This window comes from Lynx rufus, unplaced genomic scaffold (assembly GCF_022079265.1).
Source record: "Lynx rufus isolate CCGP_SWC_20201006 ecotype Redwood Valley unplaced genomic scaffold, mLynRuf1.p SCAF_7, whole genome shotgun sequence".
NCBI classification, from domain to species: domain Eukaryota; kingdom Metazoa; phylum Chordata; class Mammalia; order Carnivora; family Felidae; genus Lynx; species Lynx rufus.
In genome coordinates this window covers 79,357,878-79,382,699 of record NW_025814889.1, presented here as the reverse complement: position 1 = coordinate 79,382,699, position 24,822 = coordinate 79,357,878, and the positions used below count along the sequence as shown (strand labels likewise).

Genomic DNA, 24,822 nt, shown 5'->3' with positions numbered 1-24,822 from the left:
TTTATATGAAAACTTCATCTTCCAGAGATGAACGAAACAATTACAACAAACAAACTTAAAAACATTTTGAGTTTAATAATTCATGCACACAGGTCAAACAAGGATTTTATTTTTATGACTTCTTCCTTTTAAACCATGATTTAATTTTGGAAACAACATCATTTTGTCCACATTCCCTGGTAGTTTAAATTGGTAAGTTAAAGGACATGCTAATGTTGGTAAAACAATTACACACGGGAGAGAATCTGAAGAATTCAAAACACAAAAAATCAGCCACGTGTTTATTCTGAAATATGTATTTGATTTCTAGAGAGACATATAAACTGTATACTTAATTTTATTTAGGTAATATTAAAATGATAATAAGCTTGTACTCACTGAAACACCTGGCCGAGAAATATACAAATGTTTGCTAAGATTTTACAATAATATTTAGTACAACTATACCTTTCCCCGTGTCTTTTATGGGCCCAAAGCTTGGAATAGGAATCTCTAACAACTTGGCAGCTTTGGATAACAACAGCACATTCATTCTTGTTATCCATCTTGCTTGTTCCAAACTCAAGGTTTCAAGTGAGGAAATAGTCATGTCCCTGGATTCAAAACAGGACCCTTGGTCTGACTGCTTTTTCTTTCAAGAGCCATTTCTTTCTGTTAACAGCAGAACCTCTTGCATAAATGTTGACGTGCAATACCTCAGGTAGTTCTCCCCAAGGCTTGTCTGGTCACAAAGACTTGATAGAAAAGTCAGATATAAACTAGATTCAAAGTAGTATGTCACAAATATAGCTAAAGGATTCCTTCTACCTTCACCCAGTCACGAAGGTGGTTATGTTACCCTGCACACGTTTTTATAATTTATGCATGAACACTACTATATGATAGTGTTGTTCAAATGTTTATACCCCCCACTCAACATTATAGGTTTTAAACTTTATCCCTATCATTACACATATATTTTTTTATATGGACAAACCGCTATCTCGTCATTTCTTCATCGAATTAGTATTCTTTCCTCACATATTTCAATAAAGTTGCCTCACTTTCTCCATAAAGGTTTGCATATTTTTTGTTAGATTTAGGTACTTTGTGTAAACGTTGTAATTCACCCCAACTCTTACCCCATGATATTCTCTATTTCCTTTCTTTGAATTATTTATTTGCACACAGTTTCTCTCCCCTAGTATAAGCAATGTCCAATGAGGATAGAATTTTAAGTCTATTTATTTATTTTGAAAGAGAGAGCACAAACAGGTGAGGGGCAGAGAGGAGAGACAGAATCCAAAGCAGTCTCTTTGCCGTCTGTGCAGAGCCTGATGTGGGGCTCAAACTTATGAACCGTGAGATCATGCCTGTAGCAAAGATTAAGAGCTGGATGCTTAACAGACTGAGCCACCCACAGGCACCCCTCGTCTGTTTTGTTCACTGCTATATCCTGAGCTTTCAACACTATCAGGTACAGGGTAAACATTTAGTATCTTTGAAGAGAACGAATTTTGTTATTTTGAAAGGTGTCTTAAAAAATTCCATTTTGACTGCTGGCTGCTAGTAATGCAACCAATTTTTGTGTAATGTTCTTACCCCAGCAATCTTGCCGAACTTTTTTATAGTTCCTTACTTTGTAAGATCTATTGGGTTTCTTTATAAACAACTATTTCCTAAAGAGAGCGAAATCTCCTGCCTAATCTTTGGCAAGGTTTAAAAAAAAATTTTTTTAATGTTAGTATATTTTTGAGAGAGACTGAGTGTGAGTGGGGGAAGGGCAGAGAGAGAGAGAGAGAGAGAGAGAGAGAGAGAGAGAGAGAGAGAGTGTGTGTGTGTGTGTGTGTGTGTGTCTCACACACACAGGGAATCTGAAGCAGGCTCCAGGCTCCAAGCTGTCAGCACAGAGCCTGACATGGGGCTCGAACTCACGAACTGTGAGATCATGAGCTGACCTGAAGTCAGACGCTCAACCCACTGAGTCACCCAGGCACCCCAAAATTCTGTTTTTTTTAATTATAAATTTATCAAATTCTTTTTCTGCATCTATCAATTCTTTTGAAGATCATAAAATTTTTTTCTGTATCTCCTACTCCCTTTCTGCTAATGTGATCGTTTACATTGACATATCTGTCCTATTACAAAACAGTTCTCAGAACACAGAAGAAACTCACTCGATAAAAATGAACTTACTGTCTCCAAAGCTATCATCGCCTCTCCTAGGCGGGTAGTCATCGAAGCTGTCTGTGGCAGGACGTGCCCTCCAGTCTGTATCTGTTTTGTCAGAATCCCGATTTCTATCTCGGCCAAAAGAACGATCATCCCGGTCTATAGAGATAAAATAAAAACAAGTTAGCCCACAAAAACTTTTGCCTGATTATTTGTCACATGCACAGAGCCTTCCCCCAACATACTGTATTTTTTCCTCATATCATCACAAAGTTGTCCCAACTTTGATGCCCCATCATCGTAAAGCACACTCTTCAACTTAACTGAGTGATTCACTTCCTCATGGTAAGTATTAAACCTCATGGTTTATTTAATTAACCAAGAAGTTTAATGCCTATAGGTCTCATTCTGTGTACAGGCCAGGAACCTCTGAAATACATATGAATGAGGCCCCTCTTGTGCTGCTAGGCACACCTAATCTATTTATTACATATTTAACGTTCCTCTAGATCAATCAGGGTCTTTCCATCATTTTGGGGTGGGTAATTCTTTGCTGTGTCTTATGCGGCAATCCCTGGATTCTACCCATTAGGAGTCAGTAGCACTTCCCAGTTCTGACAACTCTAGAGGTCTTCACACATTGACAAATGCCCCCTTGAGCAAAATCATCCTTAACTGGCAACTAGTGCTCCAGATTCAGGCAGGCCTACTGCTCTGCATCTCTATTAAAATTTTCTGGGAACAGGCACCTCTGCTTTGTCATCCTAGGACCAAAACAAAACAGGAAGATTTCTATCAGATTTCTTACCTTTATCTTGTGCTTGATCAGCAACGTCCACTCGAATTCTCCTGTTACCTAGAGACTGAGAGGATAGGACCACATTAACCAACCTTTTGCCCCATTATGCACAAATCCCATGAGTGACCTTGAACGTCTGGGCATAGCAGAAGCACTGGGGGAAGGAAGATAAAGGAAAAACACTGTAATCTAGCCAACATTCCAATTTGTTGGCTAAAGAATCCTTTACAAAGACTTGAAAACTGAAATAATCCCTTAGAATTAACAGATTTAAGTTGGGCTTGTATCAATGCCACATCAATTAGCCATTTTTATAAAGATATATATACTTTATAAAATGAGCCTTTTAACTATCAAAGGCAATTTATCAAGAAATAATTCCCAGGCAACTAACTAAATAAAAGGCATATTTGGGTCCAGAGCAACTATTCACTCAGGCATTTATAGAGCCCCTAATATGCACCAGCAACAGTACATAAAGCATTGTCTCTATTATCTCAAGTTCTTTCACTCAATATTACCTTTGGTAAATCAGTTCCTCCAGGATACCCTCTGACTTCCCTTTCCCACATCATTATTTATTTATACACTTTGAACCCAATAAATTCTACTGCTGATTTTTCCTCATTTCCCAGTAGAATCTACAGTTGAAGAAGGATAACAGTGAATTTTAGTTACAAACACCCAGAATTATATTAAACACTACTATGACGAAATCTCTAGAAACAAAGAAACCCCTAAGTCTGGACCATGACAGCATTTTACATAATAGATAATTCAACAAACTTCAGATAACTGTATGGTATTCTTTCCCTTATCCAGATAGAACAGTTAAAAAGGAGTAATGTTAATAAAACCTAAAAATGATCTGAAAAGAAAAACTTTGGAACTAAGCTTTATATATATTTAACTTATATACCTAGATTATTATTCCTATTTGACATTTACTTCAGATTTTCATGGCTGTAACTCAATTATGACACAGGTAAAATATTTTGAGAGGTGTTGATTTCAATTGTGCCAAGTGGCAGGTTTGGACCATAGAATTATGGCACAAATGGCCCAAATCTGCACTTTGACAAACTACCTTCTCAAGAAGTGAGGGGTTTCTGGCATTAAAATGGAAAAAAGAGCCCCTTTCCTTCCCAGATATAATTTGATTTCTAGTCACTAGAAGTAAAAAAGAGGAGGAAAAAAAAAAAAGCAGGTCCTAGACTAGAAACTTCTGTTACTAACAGGTAACCAAATGCTTTAATATCCTGCTTGTGCTAGCTTAAGAATCACTACATGGCACCCATCACTCAAATGACTGTAATTATAATTAGATTTAATCCCCACACCCCCCTCATCTCCTCTACTACACTGCTGGCATATCTGGATAGAAAAACATCTATGGGCAACGTTAAAAAGCAGAACTGAGTGTTCACTGTCATTTTCCTTTAAGAGACTCCTAGGAACATGTATTACAAATGACATTCCACTGAGAAATGTTTCCAAACTCTTTACAACCATAAAAAAAACATTAACTTCCCTGAAAACCAGATAATGCCTTTTAACACTAAACTGATATACATGATTTTTTCTATCTGCCTTGATCTGGTCAGATTATATTGAAAAAGCAAAGCCATGAGAGCGGAGACAAAGCTCTGAATCAACAAATGAGAGCTTCTATTAGACCTGGTGTGGTGGAGATGCCTGGGTGGCTCAGTTGGTTGAGTGTCTGACTTTCCCTCAGGTCATACATGATCTCACTGCTCTTTAGTTCCAGCCCTGCATGGAGTCCGGCTCTGTGCTGACAGCTCAGAGCCTGGAGCCTACTTTGGATTCTGTGTCTCCCTCTCTCTCTGCCCCTCCCCTGCTGGTGCTTTGTCTCTCTCTCAAAATAAATAAACATTAAACCAACAACAACAAAAGAGTTGGTGTGGTGGGTTTCTTCTATAATTTTCCACCTAAGTACCTCCCTGAATGATTGGGGCCTACGGAGTTTGCTCAAGTGAAGTACGACTTGCTAGATGTTGAATGTTAAGTGTCACACGGTGCTTTTCTGTCATAGATACTATGACAATCTTTGAAACAGCCAGTGACCCGACCAAAAATATATTGATAAGTATAAGACTGGTTAGCTCCCACCCTCAAACTCCCCACCTTATTTATTTTACCTCTTCGTTGAGGCTCAGGGCACTGAGCAAAGAATCCAGGTCCTCAAACTCAGCGTAACCAAAACCTTTCAACCTCTCTGGATTGCTGGGTTCACGTGGTAAACGCACTGCACTGATCTGAAGGAATAAAGAAACAGATTTCCCAATTAAGTGTTCTCGTTCATTTGTTCCCCCCACCCTCCCAATCACTGCATATGCAATGAATTTCTCTGAAGAATTCACAAAGAAGAACCTGGTGGTTTCCAGGAGGAAAACTGGTGCAAAGGGATAGGAGAGAGACTTCACTATATGCCATCAGACCTTTTCAATTAGTACAGTACGAAATTAACCCTTAAAAAAAAAAAAATTAACATGAGTTCAGAGTAGTCCCTGTATCCCTGACTTCTGTCTCATTCTACAGGTCTAATTTTTAGTTGTTTTCTAGGTGGTCTATTTTTTAAAGACTTAATTATCTGAGAAATGTTACTGTCTTCGTATACTAACCATCCTTGGCTGAATCAAACATTGGATTATAAACTCCCACCAGCCTCACTCCCTCTATTGAATTCTGAGATGGCAAACTACTGAATTTTTACTCTTGAAATACAAGAAGAATTTACATTGACCTGGTTTTATTTTGAGTTTACCTTGTGTTTTCTAATTGTAGGTTTGCAGAATTCCTCATTTTAAAGTTTCATAGAATTTTACCTGGCACAAATTTTTTTATTATTTACAACAGGGTACGTACTCTTCATTTCCAATTTTAGAACCATTTTCAAACACCTCTATCTTCTGACCATCTTTTTGATGGCTTCCACATATTTTCTCACCCTTTAACTTTTTTCTTTAGTATTTCGCATATATTCAAGTTATTCTTCTGCATCACTGATCTGATACTTTACTCTGGCTCCTGAGATACACATTTTGTTATAGTCTCTTTAAATTCTAGTTTAACTCAACTCCTGAATACAGCAGAACAAAATATGAAAGGGAGAAGTAACTCCAGACCAGTTCTAAAGCATTCAGTGAAAAGCTTGAATGGGTCAGAGGTTATTATTCAGCATTCTACAGAAGAGGCCAAGAAAGTAAAATCAAAAACAGGTCAGCCTTCTAGCTGTACTACGTATTTGTACAGAGAAGATGATTTGTAGGGGCAATAAAAAAATAATCACATTGTGGGGTGCTTGGATGGTTCAATTCGTAGAGTGTACAACTCTTGATCTCAGGGTTGTGAGTTCAAGCCCCACACTGGATGTAGAGATTACTTAAAAATAAACTCTTAAAAAAAAAAATCACATCAGAAAAAGTACCCATTGAAGTTGGTGGCCCACTGCAGAGAAGAGGATCTAGGAAGGGAGTCAAAAAACAAAGTAAGAAGAGAATAGATCTTTTTTTTTTTTTTAAAGTTTATTTATTTTGAGAGAAAGAGCAAGCAAGTGAGCTTGTACAAGCAGGGGAGGGGCAGAGAGAGAGGGAGAGACAGAATCCCAAGCAGGCTTCACGCTCCGAGCACATAGCCCAATGTGGGGCTTGAACCCACAAACTATGAGATCATGACCTCAGCCAAAATCAAGAATTGGATGCTTAATAGACTGAGCCACACAGATGCCCCATGCAGAGAGTAGATCTTTAAAGGAAATGCACCTTAAAACAAACAAACAAACAAACAAACAAACAAACAAAGGTAAAACCTACCCTCCACGTGGGGTGTCAAACTCACAATCCTGAGATCAAGAGTCGCATGCTCTGACTGAGCCAGCTAAGTACCCCAAGTCCTAAATATTTTATTTTTTTAAAGTTTACTTTGAGAGCGAGCAAGTGGGGGAGGTGCAGAGAGAAACAGAGGGAGAGAATCACAAGCAGGCTGTGCACTGTTAGCATGGAGCCCGATGTGGGGCTGGAACTCATGAACTGCGAGATCATGACCTGAGCCGAAATCCAAGTTGGACATTTAACTGACTAAGCCATCCAGGTGCCCCAGTCTTAAGTATTTTTAAATCCAAGTTTGGAAAAAGGACTTCTCCTGAGCACCTCTATACTCACTTTTCCATCTTTTTGAAATCTTCTAGATCAGCATTCCAAACATCCTCTCTTAAGCTTTTTAAGATGGCCTATAATCACTGTGAATTCCACTATATGTGGCACCAAGCTCACAGAACCCTTAATAATTTTAGCACACTATCATTAATATAAATTACACATCTCCAACTTCGGCTCAGGTCACGATCTCGTGGTTTGTGGGTTCAAGCCCCACATCAGGCTCTGTGCTGACAGCTCAGAGTCTGGAGCCTGCTTAGGATTGGGTCTTCCTCTCTCTCTGCCCCTTCCCCGCTCACGCTGTCTCTGTCTCTCTCAAAAATAGTTAAAAAACGTTAAAAAAACACTAAAACTTAAAAAAATAAAAATTACACACCTTCTTAGCTGCAAGTATTCATACCAAACATTGAAAAGTGATTTTTTAATTTTTTTTTCCACGTTTATTTATTTTTGGGACAGAGAGAGACAGAGCATGAACGGGGGAGGGGCAGAGAGAGAGGGAGACACAGCATCGGAAACAGGCTCCAGGCTCTGAGCCATCAGCCCAGAGCCCGACGCGGGGCTCGAACTCACGGACCGCGAGATCGTGACCTGGCTGAAGTTGGACGCTTAACCGACTGCGCCACCCAGGCAGTCACCACTCGCGGTCCGTGAGTTCGAGCCCCGCGTCGGGCTCTGGGCTGATGGCTCAGAGCCTGGAGCCTGTTTCCGATGCTGTGTCTCCCTCTCTCTCTGCCCCTCCCCCGTTCATGCTCTGTCTCTCTCTGTCCCAAAAATAAATAAACGTGGAAAAAAAAAAATTAAAAAAAAAAAAAGTGATTTTGAGGGGTACCTGGCTAGCTCAGTCAGTAGAGCATGTGACTCTTGATTCTGGGGTTGTGAGTTTGAGCCCCATGTTGGGTGGAAAAATTACTTAAAAATAAAATTTTAAAAAAAGGATTTTGATAGAAGCCTGAAGAATGACTGAGTTCAGAGGAGCTTTCCACCTTTCCAAACAACTGAGTATATCATTTTTTAAAAAAGTAATGTATGTGCCCAATGTGGAGCTTGAACTCACAACCTGAAGATGAAGAGTCCCACGCTCCTAAGCCAGCCAGGTGCCTCTGGGTATATCACTTTTAAGATTTTTTTTTTTCCAAATATATGAAGTTTATTGTCCAATTGGTTTCCATACAACACCCAGCGCTCATCCCAAAAGGTGCCCTCCTCAATACCCACCCCCCATCACTTTTAAGATTCTTAATGAGAAGAGGTATAGGTTCCTGAGAGATTCTTTCTGTATCAATAAGATATAAGACTGAGATTATGATTGGTGTGGGAGGAGAATATTTTCAGCCAAAGGGTCTAAACACCACTTAGTCAATTATATACCCATTTCTTCCAAGTCTAGACACAACCTCAGAATCTTTCTCAGCTTAGAAATTCAGACTTGGTCACTGCCAATTTGCTACTCTCCATATTGAGTTAATTGCTGTAAACCTTTACACTTACATTTAATCCTCTAAAGAATTCCTTAATGGAATCTTCTGTCACATCATAGGGCAGGTTCCCTAGAAAAGCAGTATAGGGTGGCGATTTTGGAAGACGGCTCCGGTCGATATTGGGTTCCCGAGCAGCCCGTGGAGCAGTGGGCAGGATGGAACGGTCAATTGGAGGTGCCCTATACACGTCATCATCATTACTGTGCCAAGTGGTTGAAACTAGGATAGAAAAGTGGATGTTTAAGAAATCAGAGCAAACTCCCCTCACTGCTGCTGGAGAATAAAAAGATCCATGCTAAGTACCCGCTATTAAATAAGCCACACCAGGAAAAAAACAGATAAAAAGGCACTTAAATAAATGCATTTTACACAGAGAAAATGCTTCTGAAATGTCAGTATCAGATTAGCAATGCAAAAAACTCAGTATTCACTGTCTCTTGGTTTCTAGAGACCTTTAAAGACCCAGGCTTTTTATGAACAGAATCATAGTAACTCTTATTCCTTATACAGCAAAGAAAAGTATCAACTATTTATGGAATGTTACTGTGTGCAGGTATTTTATATTCATTATATCCCATCTTATCTTTATAACAACCCTGTGAGGTTGTTCCCATTCTACAGAAAAGGAAACTCAGATTTCAGATTTAGTAACGTGCCCAAGATTACAAAGATGGCAGAGTAGTAGATGGTAATCCTAGTATAGGTAGGACTCAAACCAAGGTCCCTCTCATTCCAAATGTATTTAAACATTATTGACAACTCTCATATTCCTAACTTTTTGGGGGGACAAAGTGTTTTCCTTATGGTTGATCCCCCTCTTTACAAAAAACAACTCAATTCCATCCTATTCCTCAGACCATTTTGTTTACCCATGCCTTCATAAAAATAGTTCCTAGAACAAATTATTCCTTAACTCTGGGTATAAACAGCTTATAGATTATGCTGTAATAACAGGATATCATACAATTTTAGTAATCTAGTCCCTAACTTTTCCAATGAAAATGAGGATTAAAAGCCTTGAGAAAAGTATGTTAACAAGAGGGAGAACTAGTACTAAGTTCTCCTGAATCACAATTTCAGTCCCTCATCATGAACTCTTATTGCCTAAACCTAAAATTCTATGAAATACACAAACTTAGACCTAAGGTTCTACAAAACGATTAAATTCCTTTCAGATTACATGTGTGAACCATTATTATGGAATGAGTTTTGTCTCAGAAGAGAATGAAAATTTCAAGCATGATGGAAACTAAAAAAATTACCATCTCCTTCCAGGTCGTCTGTTTCATCAGCCCAGCTGACTGGTTTGGGGACATAAGTACTTCCTCCCCCAGTCCCTCCATCCTCAGCCAGGAAGTCTGTTAGGGAGATAGTTTTCCCCTTCTTATTCTTCTTTTTTGCTGTTTTAAAAAAGCAAAAGATTATTTACCATTACTTGGGTATTTAAAAGAGTTGTACAATGCGCTGTGAAAAGAAAGCAACATAGGGGCGCCTTGGGTGGCTCAGTCGGTTAGACATCGTACTTTGGTTCAGGTCATGATCTTGCAGTTCGTGAGTTCGAGCCCTACATAGAGCTCTGTGTTGACAACTCAGAGCCTGGAGCCTGCTTTGGGTTCTGGGTCTTCCTCTCTCTCTCTGCCCCTCCCCTGCTTGCACTGTCTCTCTCAAAAATAAACAAAACAACAACAACAAAAGATTTTCAACATTAAGACTGGGATGGGGGCAACCTTTTATTTTCTACTATATTCACTCGTGTATCATTTGAAAATTTTAATTTAGTAACTACTTGGGTTTAAGACAGGTAACTACATTTGTAGCTTCTGGTATACAAAGAACTAAAACAAAACTCCTACCCCTAATAACATATTCTGAATGGGATTTATGAGGATTGTTTGATACTTGTAAAATAACCACACAAAGTAGGAATCATTGCTATCAATTTACAAAAAAGAAAACTAAGTCTCAGAGAGGTTACATGACTATCCTACAGTTACAGAGATATTAGATAGCAGAGCTAGAATTAAACCCAGGGCTTTGGATACCAAATCTAGGGCTCTTCCCACAGGAGCCCCAGCCTCTAAGAAGCCTGTTAGTAGTTCTATTGTGTGTGCGTGTGTGTAATGGGGTGGGGGGGGGTATGATTAAGACTATACAAAATTGGATCTCCCTGCCCTCTAGGAAAAAAAATTCTCTCCTTCTTTACCCTAACACCACATTGAAGATGAGATAGGGCACTAAAGATAAAACATAAGAAGCCCCTAAGACCCAACACATTTGAATGTTCTGTGTTTATGAAATCTTTAGGAATTTCCAAATGGTTCTATTTAGTGGACTAACCTTGGCTCTCCATCTAGTTCTCAGAACCTCTTCTGAGATGGCATCTATCAACAGCTAATGCAGAAGAGCCAAAAGGACTAAATAAAGTTCTAAGACTGGCTCCTGAGAGTAGCCCCTACATACCGAAAAAAGCAAGCAGCTTTTGTTGTAACAAAGATCAGTTTCATGGTTTTTATAATCATGAGTTCCTCCTCCATGTTCCAATTCTCATCTAATTTTCAGTCCAAGAAGACTAAAAATTTGTAACATGATGCAACCATTTGTTTAACTGAAGGTTGCTCTCACCCAGCACCTTTCTTTAAAATCCAACTTTCAGGAAATAAAGATGACCTGTTTGCTATGAATGTTATGAACAGCCTCTGGACGCACTAAGAAGGGTCCTATAGCATTGATATTGCCCCTAGCTTTATGCAAAAGGCCTAGGAAAAATTTTAACAAGCAAATTTGAACAAGACAGAAAGCATACCTCTGAGGTGGAATGCTTATTTTTGTCTTTTCCATATCCTGTAATTCAAAACAGTGTTGGGGACTAATATGATGCTAGCTAGAGATCCTTGTTACTCTCATGGGGTTTAACCTAGTATCATCAGCTAATACCAAATTATTAATCTGACTGGTCACTGGGGAAATAAAAATAGAACTGATGGTCAGTCCATACAATGAAGTAAAGTTCAACATAAAAATAATTTGGTTAAAGCATCTCTGTCCCCTTTGTTCTGTATGTATATCTAATACCAAAAACAGCAGAAATCTGGAATTAGCCTGTTCTTTGGTCTGATTTTGGCTTATACCAACTTTCTAGATCGTAGTTTCTCAACTTTACCCCTTGACTTTTTTTTTTTAAACCCGTGACTCTTGACCAACACATCTCATACTCTACTTTAATGTTACTGGAAATTTCAAAATAAACATCACAACTAAAAATAATTAAAGCACTGTTTATTTCAGAATGTCTTTTTAAATCACATATCTCTCTTTCCCTTGGGTTCTTTTGCTGTCCCCTCCAAAAAATTCTGGTTGAGAAATCACCAGATTATGGATGGTCTTCATTTAAAGACAGGCTAAAATTCTTTCACAAGATCTGTAATTCATCTTTCTTTAAATCTAGTAGCAGCACTGACTTAGTCAAAATATAAACAGATTTAAAGGAATTAACTGGCCCTTAAGAAGTAAAATCAGTCAACTAAAGTGGGTGCCAATGTTTGTTCCACTATTTTATTCCACTAACTGAGAAACGATGTTATCTAAATCCTCCATGCCCTTTGCTCATCCAATACCTGGGCCCATGACATGTTTAGGATTTCAACAGCATTCTCTGTGTAAGTAAAGCATTGTTTAATGTTCCAGGTTTATCAATCCCTTGCCACATGATTGAACTGGTCCAACTCTTAATTTCCTTTAAATCTGATGTGAATTGGGTTAAAAAGTTAAACCAACCACCTCAAGTAATAGACAATTAAGTGTCCCAATTATTTAAGGCCAAACCTACATGGATTAAGGGAGAAAAACACACATCTCAAAAATGTTATTAAATCCTCTGCCTGCTGACTTAATTACTACTACAATTTACCGAACAAGCACTAGGTACTTTATATACTCATAGAGATTAAATAAAAGAGCTTAGAAGAAAGCATTTTCAAAAACGTTTAAGTCTACAAGTCCTTAAACAAGAAACCAAACATTTGTTTCCTTGATAAACAGGGTTTCTTATAATAAATAAATACAACTAGGGATGCCTGGGTGCCTTAGTCGGTCAAGCATCCGACTTCTGATTTTGGATCAGGTCTTGATCTCAGGGTTGTGAGTTCAAGCACCGCACTAGATGGGGAGCCTGCTTAATAAAAAAAATAATACAACTGATCAACTTAACTCTTAGAGTTTCTCAAGTTCTACACCATTGACATTCTAGGCTAGGTGATTCTTTGGGGTGGGGCTGTTCTGTGTACTATAGGATGTTTAACAGCATCTCCAGCCTCTACTCATCAGATGCCAGTACCAAAACCCCCACCCTGCTGTGACAACCAAAAATGCCTTCAGACACTGTCAAATTACCCCTGCGTGGGTGAGACAAAATTGTCTCCTGATTGAGAACCACTGGGTTAAGTGGGTTGTACATCAATAAATAAAAGGACAAACTAAAGGGAATGTTAGCCCCATATAAAAAACAGGATCCCTTGGGGCGCCTGGGTGGCTCAGTCAGTTGGGCATCCGACTTCGGCTCAGGTCATGATCTCATGATCCGTGAGTTCGAGTCCTGCGTCACGCTCTGTACTGACAGCTCAGAGCCTGGAGTCTGCTTCGGATTCTGTGTCTCCCTCTCTCTCTGCTCCTCCCCTGCTCATGCTGTCTCTGTCTCAAAAATAAATAAAAACATTAAAAAAAAAACCCAAACAAACAGGATTCCTTTAGTTTTCTCAGAATGTCTTCCTGCTATCACTCCATTCTTTTACTAAAAATACCAACTCACAGATACTGAAGTGACAAAATTACTGACTAGCTGCTACATCTTTATTTCAAAAAAGGACACCTTAAAGCACTATAAGCAATAAAGCTTATTTGTTATACAATGCAGTCCTACTTCTGCATCTTTAACTCTTATTTCTTATTTAGGAAGGAGAATTCAGAAAGCTCTTAATGTTCAGATAAGGCTCTGTCAAAACTTAAGTTTCTTAATTTTAGATCTTGCCAGACTAATTTTATAACCCACTTATTTTATAGGGTTATCAATTCTGAATGTTAGTAGCTACAGACTAAGAAATCAGAAAGTGTCATAAAAACCTGTACAAGATCACAGCAGCATTATTCATAATAGGCAAAACCTGTAAATAGCCCAAACTCGTATCAAACAATGAATGGATAAATAAAATGTAGATGTCCATACAATAGATTTTGCAACAGAAAGGAATGAGTACCCATACATCCACCAATATGGATAGATGCTGGAAATATGCTAAATGAAAGAAGTTAGTAACAGAAGTCCCTGTATTATATGACTTAATTTATATGAAATGTTCAGAATAGTTGTAAATACCAAGAAACAGATGGTGGGAGAAATGACTTCTAATAGGCAAGGCATTTCTTTCTGGGTAGTGAGTCTTGCCAAACCCTCCAAAATTAAAAATGAATTAGTGACTAACAAATGTTTCCTTAAAGAAACAATACTGTACAAATGCAATCAGAACACCTAAACCAGAGTGCCTAGAACTAGACTAATTCCACTGCTGTTTAGAGCCCACCCATGACAAGAGGTTTCATACAATGCAATATCATGATGTTAAGCAGCCTCACCTTTACTGCACTATAGCTGAGCATAGTAGAGAATAAAAACCAAGTCAGAACTCATAAGCTTCACCACCTCAACCACCAGTTGTTACATGACTCAACTTGCTTCACATGGGCACAATCCTAGCAAAATGCCCTATCATCTTCCCCTTACTTTTCCACACTCAAATTTGGTCATTTACATAAAATATATAAAGCAAGCACCCAATACGCATCATGCTAACCACTACACAAAGAACTTAGAACCTTTCTGTAAGTGAAGAGCTATAAAAATTCAAATTGACTTTGGTGCGTGCACTTTTAAGTGTACTTACACATAATTAGAAACATGCACTTGTTTTTTAAAAATAATACTCATCAATTCTTTCTCCATCATGAAAAGTGAATGCATTCTAGGATGTTCTGAGACTAATACAAAGTGGCAGAGTAGTCTATCAAGCCACACATATGGTATGTGAATTATACCTTAAAGCTGTTTCAAGCTTTATATATGTATACATATATATACATGTATTTATATGTGTATATATATATATTTTTAAAATGACATTAGTTAGAAAGAAACACTATGTATTACTTTGACACTACCTCCTGTTTTTGTCCTTGAATTTTTATGAGTTTTAATCTTGGCCTTCTGAATCTGGGTATCCTACTCCCAGAATAACAAATATATGGTAGAGGATGGGATCTGAAGATAGGTAATACAGGTAGCCCTCACTTTTCAAAAGTTTGCATTATGTCACTTTGCCTTTATGATTTAGAATGTTACCTGTTTTCCGTAACCAAAAGAAATCCAAAGAGGATTTTTGCTCTTACAAAAACAAAACAAACAAACCCAAAAAGCAAAGGGGCACCTGGGTGGCTCAGTTGGTTGAGTGCTCGGGATACGATCTCGCGTTTTGTGAGTTTGAGACCCAGCCTTGCTTTGGGCTCTGTGCTGACAACTCAGAGCCTGGAACCTGCTTTAGATTCTGTGGCCCCGCCCTCTCTGCCCCTCCCCCTCTTGTGCTGCACACTCTCTCAACATTAAAAAAAAACAACTTAAAAAACAAAAACCTAAACCTGTTTACAAAAAAAAAAGCGAAAATAGCTTTCAGGATTTGTTTTCCAGTGAGCCATTATAGAGGCAGAGCACACTTCCAACTGAGAGTGGCACATCCAAGCTTGTTCCCTCAGAACTATACTCAGCATCAAGCCACCATAGCTTTGAACTGTGTCTGTGATCATCTGCGCTTTATTTTGTTAGCAAGACATGTCCTAAGGTATCAGTAAACCTTGAGATTATTTTTTGGGTTCGGGAATGCTAAAAAAAAAAAAAAATCATTAAAAACTAATGGTAATTGCTTCTTTGCTTTATTTTACTTCAACTTACAAAATGCTCTACTTTTGGGGTATCTGGCTCTTGATTTCAGCTCAGGTCAAGATCCCAGAGTCATACGATCGAGCCCCGTGTTGGGCTCTGCACTGAGCATGGAGCCTCCTTGGGATTCCCTTCCCTCTGCCCCTTTCCCTCCCAACTCTCTCTCAAATAAAAATAAAACTAAAACAAAACACAAAATGCTCTACTTTACTTTTGGGTAGCAAGGGAAACCTGTATGTGAACAGCATATAATGAAATTATTTTGAACTATAAGGACCAACACTGTATGAAAAAACTATTGGGACACCATCCTCTCCCTGTGAAAATAAACAAGATGACACACATGGAATTTTTAAGTTAGGTAAATTAAAGGTGTTCTGTGCATACAAGCACGATTTCCAATTTGAAAGCATTTGTCTCAAAAAATGGTAACCTATATCAAACACATTTGATTCCCTGTCAGTAAAGACAGCATTTCAGTAACCTGCTCCTGGGCACTTTCAGCTCTTGAAAATCAATAATGGTTCAAGTGGACACTGGTATTGCTGTGAAGAATTTTTCCGTCTCATTTACAAGAGGACTGTGAACTTTTATTTACTTTTGAGAGAGAGACAAAGCGTGAGCTGGGGAAGGGCAGAAAGAAAGGGAGACACAGAACCTGAAGCAGGCTCTAGGCTCTGAGCTGCCGGCAGAGTCCGATGTGGGGCTGGAACCCAGGAGCTGTGAGATCATGACCTAAAGCGAAGTTGGATGCTTCAACCAAATGAGACACCCAGGTGCCCCAAGAATAGTCTCATTAACACAGCCATATCTGGGAACATTGGCCACTCAACAAAATCAATGACAGGAAAAGTTTCAAAGTTGGAAAAGAAATTTGACAAATCCCAAATTCCTCAAGGGCAGACTGTCAGATGTAACCTTGTTCTCTCAGATACTAGTATAGTGTCCCTTTACGCATACTACAAAGCTAAAAAGATTTACGGAACCAAATTAAAGACAGGAGATGAGGGCTTCAAAGGGGATAGAGTAAATGTGGAAGAACAGGAGAAGGGGACATCACTAAGCAAATTCCTTTAACCAGTCCAGATTTCACTCAATTCTGTAAAATGAAGGGCACAGATTGCTAATATGTCTTCCAACTCTAAAAGTGCTACAAGTTATGGTGAAAGGGAATACAAGTTTTTCACTAAATTATGACAGCTGCCAAGATGGCAAATTCAGGCCAAGTAAGTACTCTAATTTAGATGAAGTTTTTGGGTAGATCCCCAAAATGTGATGACATAGAAGCCAATCTTGTTACTTCCAAGTTGACAGCAGATAAGAGTCAGGAGTCTCAAAGATTTCAACCTTGCTCTGCTACCTGCAGCCATGTGACCTTGAACAAATAATTTCATTTCTCTCAGCTGGGAGACACCACCATCTGCCTACATTATCTCAGAGGATCAAATGAGACAACACAACACAAAAATGCCTGGTCAACTGTCAAGTGCTACATCAATAAAAGGCATTATGTTCAAATGCACTTCAATACCCTCAACATATTCCAAAAACACACATAATTCTTAGCCTAGGTTAATAGAGAAGAAATTCTTGGTGAGAAAGGAGTGTCCAGAGATAGCAGGGGTTCGAGCAATGTTTCATACAATATATGATCATGGGGGGGAAAGAAACCATATTATCCCCCAAACTAAAATGAATGCTGAAAATGCTCCACATCCCCCAATGCCAATGAGAAAAGCAAGCGGACTTGAAGGACACTGGTATTCCTTACTCCAAACTCGTCCAAAAAGGAAACCTACTCTATCCACTAGTTATTATTTTAAAACTACTCCCCAGGAGTTGTGCAGTTATCTTTAAAACAAATAAATAAAGCTGAACTCTACCGTCGGAGCTATCCAAATAAACCAAAATGGAAGCTGTCAAGGGATCTAACCTTGTTCACCATTTTATCCATCCCCAAGCTAGAACTATGCCTAGCTTATAGTTTGCGGTCAGTAAATACGTACTAAGAAAAAAACCCTAGAGGAAATACAGGTCTCCATCCTTGCTTTTTCTCCTCCAACACGTGGGCGCGCCACACTGGGTTCCCCACCCCCACCTAACTCTAGCGGCTTCAACCTCCAAGCCTTACAGATTTACCCTTAGAAGAATACATGGGCCGGGCCACACTCTAAAAAGGGAACAGCAGAAGAGTGGAAGGACATAAGGGAAGGCAACACATGCACGTAAAACCTTCCCATCTGGACTCTCGCGCGTGCTTTTAAGGCGCGCCGGTCGCCGCTACCCTCCTCTCTCTCACCGCGCACGCGCGTCGTCGCCTTCCCCCGCCCCTCCACCGACTCGCGCTCGTGTTCTAACTGCCCCCCCTCTTTATTCCCCTGCCCCCACTCCCGTCCGCTACGGCCTCGCGCCTCGGAGACGTAGTCTAGTGTGCACCCGTCCGCGCGCCAACCGCCTCCTTCCTTCCTCCACGCGGACACAGTGCTTCACGTCTATGAGAAGGCCTCACGCCTCCCACAGATCTTTCTGCGCCTCATCACTCCAACTCAAGCCATGACTCCCCGCTCCAACCTCGCGCTGACGGGGTGAAAAGAGTGTGAGGGGGGAGGGGAAGGACACGTTCCCCTCCCCCCAAACATCCCGAGGCGATAACCTAACATGGCCAAGCCGCCAGCCTGCCGCAGCCCCAGAGTCCGAAGGAAAGCGGTGCCGCCCGCTCCCCGACTCCAGGGAATCAGTGGATCAGGCTCAGAGAGTAGCTAATGAGCCTGGTCCTTGGCCGCGCTCGGCCGCTCACTCACCTGAGGCCGCCATGTTGGGAGAGGGAGAGAGAACGCAAAGGACCCGGATGAGGCAATCACGTGATTATAGCGGGAGCGTCGGGCTGGGAGACGCGAAACTGGGAGGGGGCGGGGAAGTGAGGAGGGAGACAGGAGGCGGGGCGGTGCTGCTCTAGGTTCGTAAAGCAGCGCGAGGAGGTGGTGCGACGTCCGACGGGAAGACCTTCGCGACATGTGGCCAAAGCGGGGGGGCCTGGGCTGTCGCGAAACCCCTCTCGCTTTACGTAGGACTGCGCGCGAAGGGGCGGGTTTCCCGATCGGCCGACTTCCTGCCAGGCGGGTAAGCGGAAGGGGCGGGGCCCCCGGGCCCCAGTTGTCTGGGACCGAATGGAGGCGGGCTGGAACCCGGAATGGGAGTGCCACAATTGACTTTATGAAAGGGGAGATTCTAAGTTTGTTTTCTTTTTATTTTCCACGTGTGAAGACATATGTGGTTAATTTACTGAGCTTTAAAAAAAGTAACTTTCTGGTAAAGCAAAACAAGTCCAATATCTTGCATAAGGATGGTTTTAATTGGGCATGTTTAGAAGAAATAAGAATAACAAATATCGAACATTTAAGTACCACGAACTTTTACCTCATTTAGTCTTTCATTTTATGGGCTAGGTTTAGTCAAATCCAGGCGCTATGATTTCACAGCCAAGTGCTATCCGTGCTTTCTCTAGTTAATGCTACGTTTTATTACATATTATTTATATGCTGTATTAGTATTTTATTCAACGAGAATTATCATTGAGCGACTACCTTCTGTCAGGCACTGTTTATTGGCATTTTTTGATACAACAGAAAGCACAGCTCCAAAGGATGTAATGAATGGTCCACTGAGGGAAAGACAGACAATAAGCAGTGAAAAAATGTTATAAATGATAAGCACCCTGCAGATAATTAAGGTGATTTTATTAAAAGATGATTGGGTGCAACTGAATTTTTAAAATTTTATTGTTATTTTTTAATGTTTATTTTTGATAGAGCATGAGCACGAGAGGAGCAGAGAGGCGGACAGAGGATCTGAAGCAGGCTCTGTGCGGACAGCAATGAGCCCAATGTGGGGCTTGAACTTGACCTGTGAGATCATGACCTGAGTGGGAGTCAGATGCTCAACCAACTGAGCTGTTCAGGCACTCCTGGGTACAGTTTTATATTGCCTGGTCAGGAAAGGCCTCTGGGGAATTGACATTTAAACATCTGGATTACAAATAGCCAGCCCTGTGTATGTCTTTAGGAAGAGCTTTAGGAGAAGGTAGAGGATGCACAGCTAGGTCATAAGCTCCAGGGCACGACCATCTTGGCAAGCTGAGGAATTTAAAGGCTGGGGTATGAGAGGGGCAGGAGAAGAGTGGTACAAGGTGAAGGTTGAGACAGTGTTAGGGGTTGAATCATGTGAGCCTTTGTAAACGAGGTTTAGGAGTTTGGATCTTATTCCAGGTGGGTTGGGAAAGCATGGAAAGACTGTATGCAAAGGAATGTCATGACTTGAAATGAAATTTTGAAAAGGATTACTTAGTGTCTTGCTGTAGGTGGTAGTTACATGAGTGTATATGTAAGAACTTATCAGAATTATTGATAAAATTACATTTTATGACTGTTGGGGTAGTGACCAGTATACTAATATTATATGTTGAAACATTTTTTGAGCTAAACATTTATTTTTTATTATAATTTTACAATAAAATGTGTTTGAGGGCCCCTAAAAGTACAGTAGAGCCCAGGCACTGTGCCTGCTGTACCTACTGGATAAGTTGACCTGGTTGCTGTAATCCTGGTGACAGAAGTTGGTGCCTTAGATGTGAGTGTGGGGATGGAAAGAGACAGATGCAGATATATTTTGGAATTAGATTTGAGGATTGATTAGATGTGAAGAGCACAGGAGAAGGAACTATCAAATCTGACTTCATGTTTTTGGCATGAACACCCGGATGATACCATTTACTTAGGTGGCAAAGCCTGTGGTGAAGCAGGTTTGGAGAGGTGCGTGGGCTCTGTTTTGCCCATATTAAGTTTGAGATATGTACTAGTCCAGTACTTCTCATGTTTTGATGAATTTACACATATCATCTGGGGAATTTGTTAAAAGTCAGATTCCAGTTCAGTAGGACTGGGGTAAGCCTGAGATTTTGTATTTCTTCTGGTTCGGATCACTAAAAGGGAATGATATTCAGGAATTATGGAAAAATGCTTTGGCTATTGGGGATTGTAGATTTCGGAAAGTTCACAGAAAAGCTAGATGAGGTTGGGACATGGGGGGTAGGGAGAGACTTTTTGTTACCAAGCACCTAATATATCCTAGGGTTATATCAAGCAGTTAACAGGCTAGCTTATTTAGTCCTCACGGTGGCCCTTTAAGGTAAATATTAACCCTGTTTTAATTTTTTTAAGTTTACTTATTTATTTTGGCTGGGGAAGGAGCAGAGAGAATCCCAAGCAGGCTCCATACCATCAGCACAGAGCCCGACATGGGGCTCGAACCCACGAACGGGAGATCCTGACCTGAGCCGAAACCAAGAGTCAGATACTTAACTGATTGAGCCACCCGGGTGCCCCTTAATCCTGTTTTTAGATAATGACTCTGAAGCTCAGAAACAATGTGTACCTAACCCAAGTACACACAGCCAACAAGTGGCAGAGCTGCAAACCCAGAGCTGTCTCTCAGGTCCATGTTCTTTCCAGTTTCCCAAGGACTTCTTAAAAAATAAAACTGTTAAAAAAAATAAGTCTATGGCAACCACTTGGTATCATTTGTTCTGAAGAAATCCAGAAGGAATAAACTGTTAATTATCCATTGCTCTATAATGAATTACTCTGAAACTTACTGGCATAAAATGATAAACATTTATTGTCTCAGTTTCTGTGGGTCAGAAATCACTTGTTTTGATATCAAAAATGCCAAGTCCTGACATTTGCAGCGTCTCATGTTCGTATCTTCTTTTCCACATTCCTGTTGTTTCCCTTGTCATTTCTCACCCTGATCACTACATTAGTTCTTAATGAGTCTTCTTGACTATAGACATTCCTGCCTTAGTCCATGTGATAAGTAGCTACCAAATTTATTTTCCTAAAGCATTGGTCTGAAAACATTCCCCTGCTGACTACCTTCCATGACTCTATAGCCGAGGCAGACATGCAAGGTTGTATATACTCCAGTCACAAATTCCTGGTTCATACTTACTTTCTATTATCCTTCTTTGTCTAAGGTCATGTTCCAGTCGTGGATACCCAGTGCTTTCCTAATGTTGAGTCTTTTTGCTCTTCTCTCTGCCTGGAATACTCTTTCCTCTTTCACTACCAAATGGGTCACCAATAAAATCTATCCTTTAAGGGCTCTTCAAATGTCACCTTTTCTAGGAAGCCTTTCCTGAGCCTTTCTCAGAACCCCACCAGGACTGTCTGCACCTTCCTTTTGACACTTGTCACCTTCCTTCTTGAACTGCCTTCTCTCCTGGTCTATCAACTCCTCCAGGTTGCATCCATTTTGATTATCTTTGCGATTTTCATGCATTAGCATCTGGAACACTTTTTTTTTTTTTTTTAAACACACCTTAACAATTTTATTTTTTTTAATTTAAAAAAAAATTTTTTTAACGTTTATTTTTGAGACAGAGAGAGACAGAGCATGAACGGGGGAGGGTCAGAGAGAGAGGGAGACACAGAATCTGAAACAGGCTCCAGGCTCTGAGCTGTCAGCACAGAGCCCGACGTGGGGCTCGAACTCACAGACAGTGAGATCATGACCTGAGTTGAAATCAGACGCTTAACCGACAGCCACCCAGGCGCCCCTCTGGAACGCTCTTGGTGCTCAATATGTATTTGCTGGTGCTAAAGTCAGATTTTCAAGAAATTTACATTCATTCAGGAGATTTCAAGAAGTTCTCATAATGCATATTATGCACTTATATGCCTGGATATATTTATTGTTCACTGAACTGGAAAACATAGCCCTTAAAAGCAGTGGCTTCTTCCACAGGAAAAAAGCAAAAAAAGATTTCTCCCTTTAGACTGACTAGTCGAAACTGAAAAATGTTTGGAGACTAAGTTAAAAATAAAACAAACAAGCAAATGCATGTAAGTTTATATTTGTTTTCTGGAGTCTGAATTCACTAAACTAGTTGGCTTAATTTAGTATTTGAGGTTCTTACGATTGTCCTTACAATTGTCATTGAAATTGTCTACATTTTTTTTTTTTGGAAAACTACCCTTTTTCTAATATATATATTTATAAATAATTATATATAGAAGCTTGACCTTTTTAAAATCTCAATTACACTAATAAGCTTTAGTTAAAGCATTCCCTTTGTCTTCTCCAAGCCTTAGTTTTTTAATCTGTAAAACAAAGGCATTAAATTAGATGATTTCAAAGATTTTTTTTTTTAATTTTGTCATTTTATGAATCTGTGATGCTGATTGTGGATATTATGATCTTCCTCCTAGGGAAACTGGCAAAAACATTCCTCAGATAACCAGGACTAAGCCAATCCATTAGTAATGGAATATGGTTCATATACCAGTTACTTCTGTTTTGTTAATCTTGGGTAGCTGAAATAATCAAATTATCGTTGTTTGCTGCTTTATGTCCTCACAATCTAAGCAAAATATATCAGTGCTTTAAAGATATGTATTTCTCCAAAATAAAAGTTTTTATCACTGAGTGTTGACTGTGTCAGGTTGGCTTTAAGTTACTTTTTAAATCTTTATTTATTTTTGAGAGAGAGAGAGACAGTGTGAGCACGGGAGGAACAGAGAGAGAAGGAGACACAGAATCCGAAGCAGGCTCCAGGCTGTCAGCACAGAGCCTGATGCGGGGCTCAAACCCACGAACTGCGAGATCACGACCCGAGCCGAAGTCGGACGCTTAACCGACTGAGCCATCCAGGCGCCCCAGGTTAGCTTTAAATATATATATCAACATTATACAGGGTTCTGTTTCTGGCATGGTAAATGGCAGAGGATCAACTCTCTCATAGATAAACTCTGGACAAAAATTTAGAAAACCCACAACTATCTGAAAGCTGTGGAATAAAGGCAAACATTTTGGAGGAGAGCTGAAACTTGGAAAAAAGGTACCAACATGGGATATTACAGCCTGGTGTGGACCAGGGTACTGAAGAAACCTGCCACATTTCTGCCATGAGGAAGGCATTGCCCAGGACAGTCTCTGCTGTCACAAAGTGAGGAGGAATCTTATAAAGAAGAGAGCAGAGTTCTGGTGTTGATTCTGTCCAAGTCTCTGGCTGGTCCTTGTACCATGAATACATAAAGCAGGCTGTAAACAGTTCAGCTGAGGAAAGGAAAAAAAAGAGAACTGAACTAAGATCTAAGCTGCTTATCTATTTCAAGTGAGAGAGAGAGTTTGCAGTTTGGGTCTAACCAATTTCATTGCTTGCTTAAATAAAACATTAACATCTTTGGAAGATACATCTGTTTCTTGTTCCTGCTCTAAGAAATTACCGCTAACTTAGTGACTTCAGACAACATGGATTTATTCTGTTGTGGCTCTGGGTCAGAAGTCTGAAATGGGCTTCATTGGGCTAAAATCACACTGTTGGCAGGACTGCCTTCCTTCTGGAAGCTCTCCAGGAGAATCTGTATAATGCCTTGACTCCTGGTCCCCTTCTTCCATTTTCAAAGCCAGAAACACCAGGTTAAATCCTTCTTATATTGATCACTCTATTATGACTTACCTTATGCCTCCCTCTTTCACTTTTTAAAAAAGAGTAATTCTCTATACCCAACATGGAGCTTGCAGTCACAACCCCAAGATCAAGAGTTGCATGCTTTACCAACTGAACCAGCCAAGCACTGCCTCCTTCTTTCCGTTTTAAGGACCCCTGTGATACATTGGGTCCGCTTGGATAATCCGCTATAATCCTCCTATTTTAAGGTCATCCAATTAGCAACCTTAATTTCATCTGCAGCTTTACTTCTCCTTTGCTACGTGACAGCACATTCACAGGTTCTGGGGGTTCAGATGTCGATGTCTTTGAGGGGCCGTTATTCTGCCTACCACAGAGAGGTGAAACAGAATCTAGAGTCCTATAACATGTCATTTACAATGTACAGGATACAATCAAAATTATTCAGCACATAAAGGACAAGGAAAGTGTGACCCATTCCCAAGGGGTAAGATTACAAGGGCCAATCTGAAAATGACCCAGATGTTGAAATGATCAGAGGGGGACTTTAATGCAGCTGTTATAACCGTGCTCATTGAGATAAAATAAGATATGCTTGTAATGAATGAAAAGGTAGGAAATTTCAGCAGAGAAATATAAAATATAAAAGGAATCAAATGGAGGGGCACCTGGGTGACTCATTTGGTTAAGCATCTGGCTCTTGATTTTGACCTCAGGTCATGATCTCACAGTTTGTGGGATCGAGCCTCGTGTTGGGCTCCGTGCTGAGG

General features: G+C 40.0%; 1 protein-coding gene across 2 annotated transcripts in view; it reads right to left on the bottom strand.

Annotated features, from left to right (window-relative positions):
• The window catches only part of EIF4B (eukaryotic translation initiation factor 4B), a 30,125-nt gene extending 11,636 nt beyond the window's left edge, over nt 1-18,489 (bottom strand). For both annotated transcript variants that reach the window (XM_047065183.1, XM_047065184.1), the window contains exons 1-6: nt 18,387-18,489; nt 9,869-10,006; nt 8,617-8,825; nt 5,110-5,226; nt 2,960-3,014; nt 2,176-2,310 (exon numbers count right to left, since the gene is read on the bottom strand). In XM_047065183.1, coding sequence (XP_046921139.1) covers nt 2,176-2,310; nt 2,960-3,014; nt 5,110-5,226; nt 8,617-8,825; nt 9,869-10,006; nt 18,387-18,399 — 667 coding nt within the window. In that variant the 5' untranslated portion in view covers nt 18,400-18,489. The remainder of the gene's footprint in view (nt 1-2,175; nt 2,311-2,959; nt 3,015-5,109; nt 5,227-8,616; nt 8,826-9,868; nt 10,007-18,386) is intronic.
• Between the last annotated feature and the right edge of the window lie 6,333 nt (nt 18,490-24,822).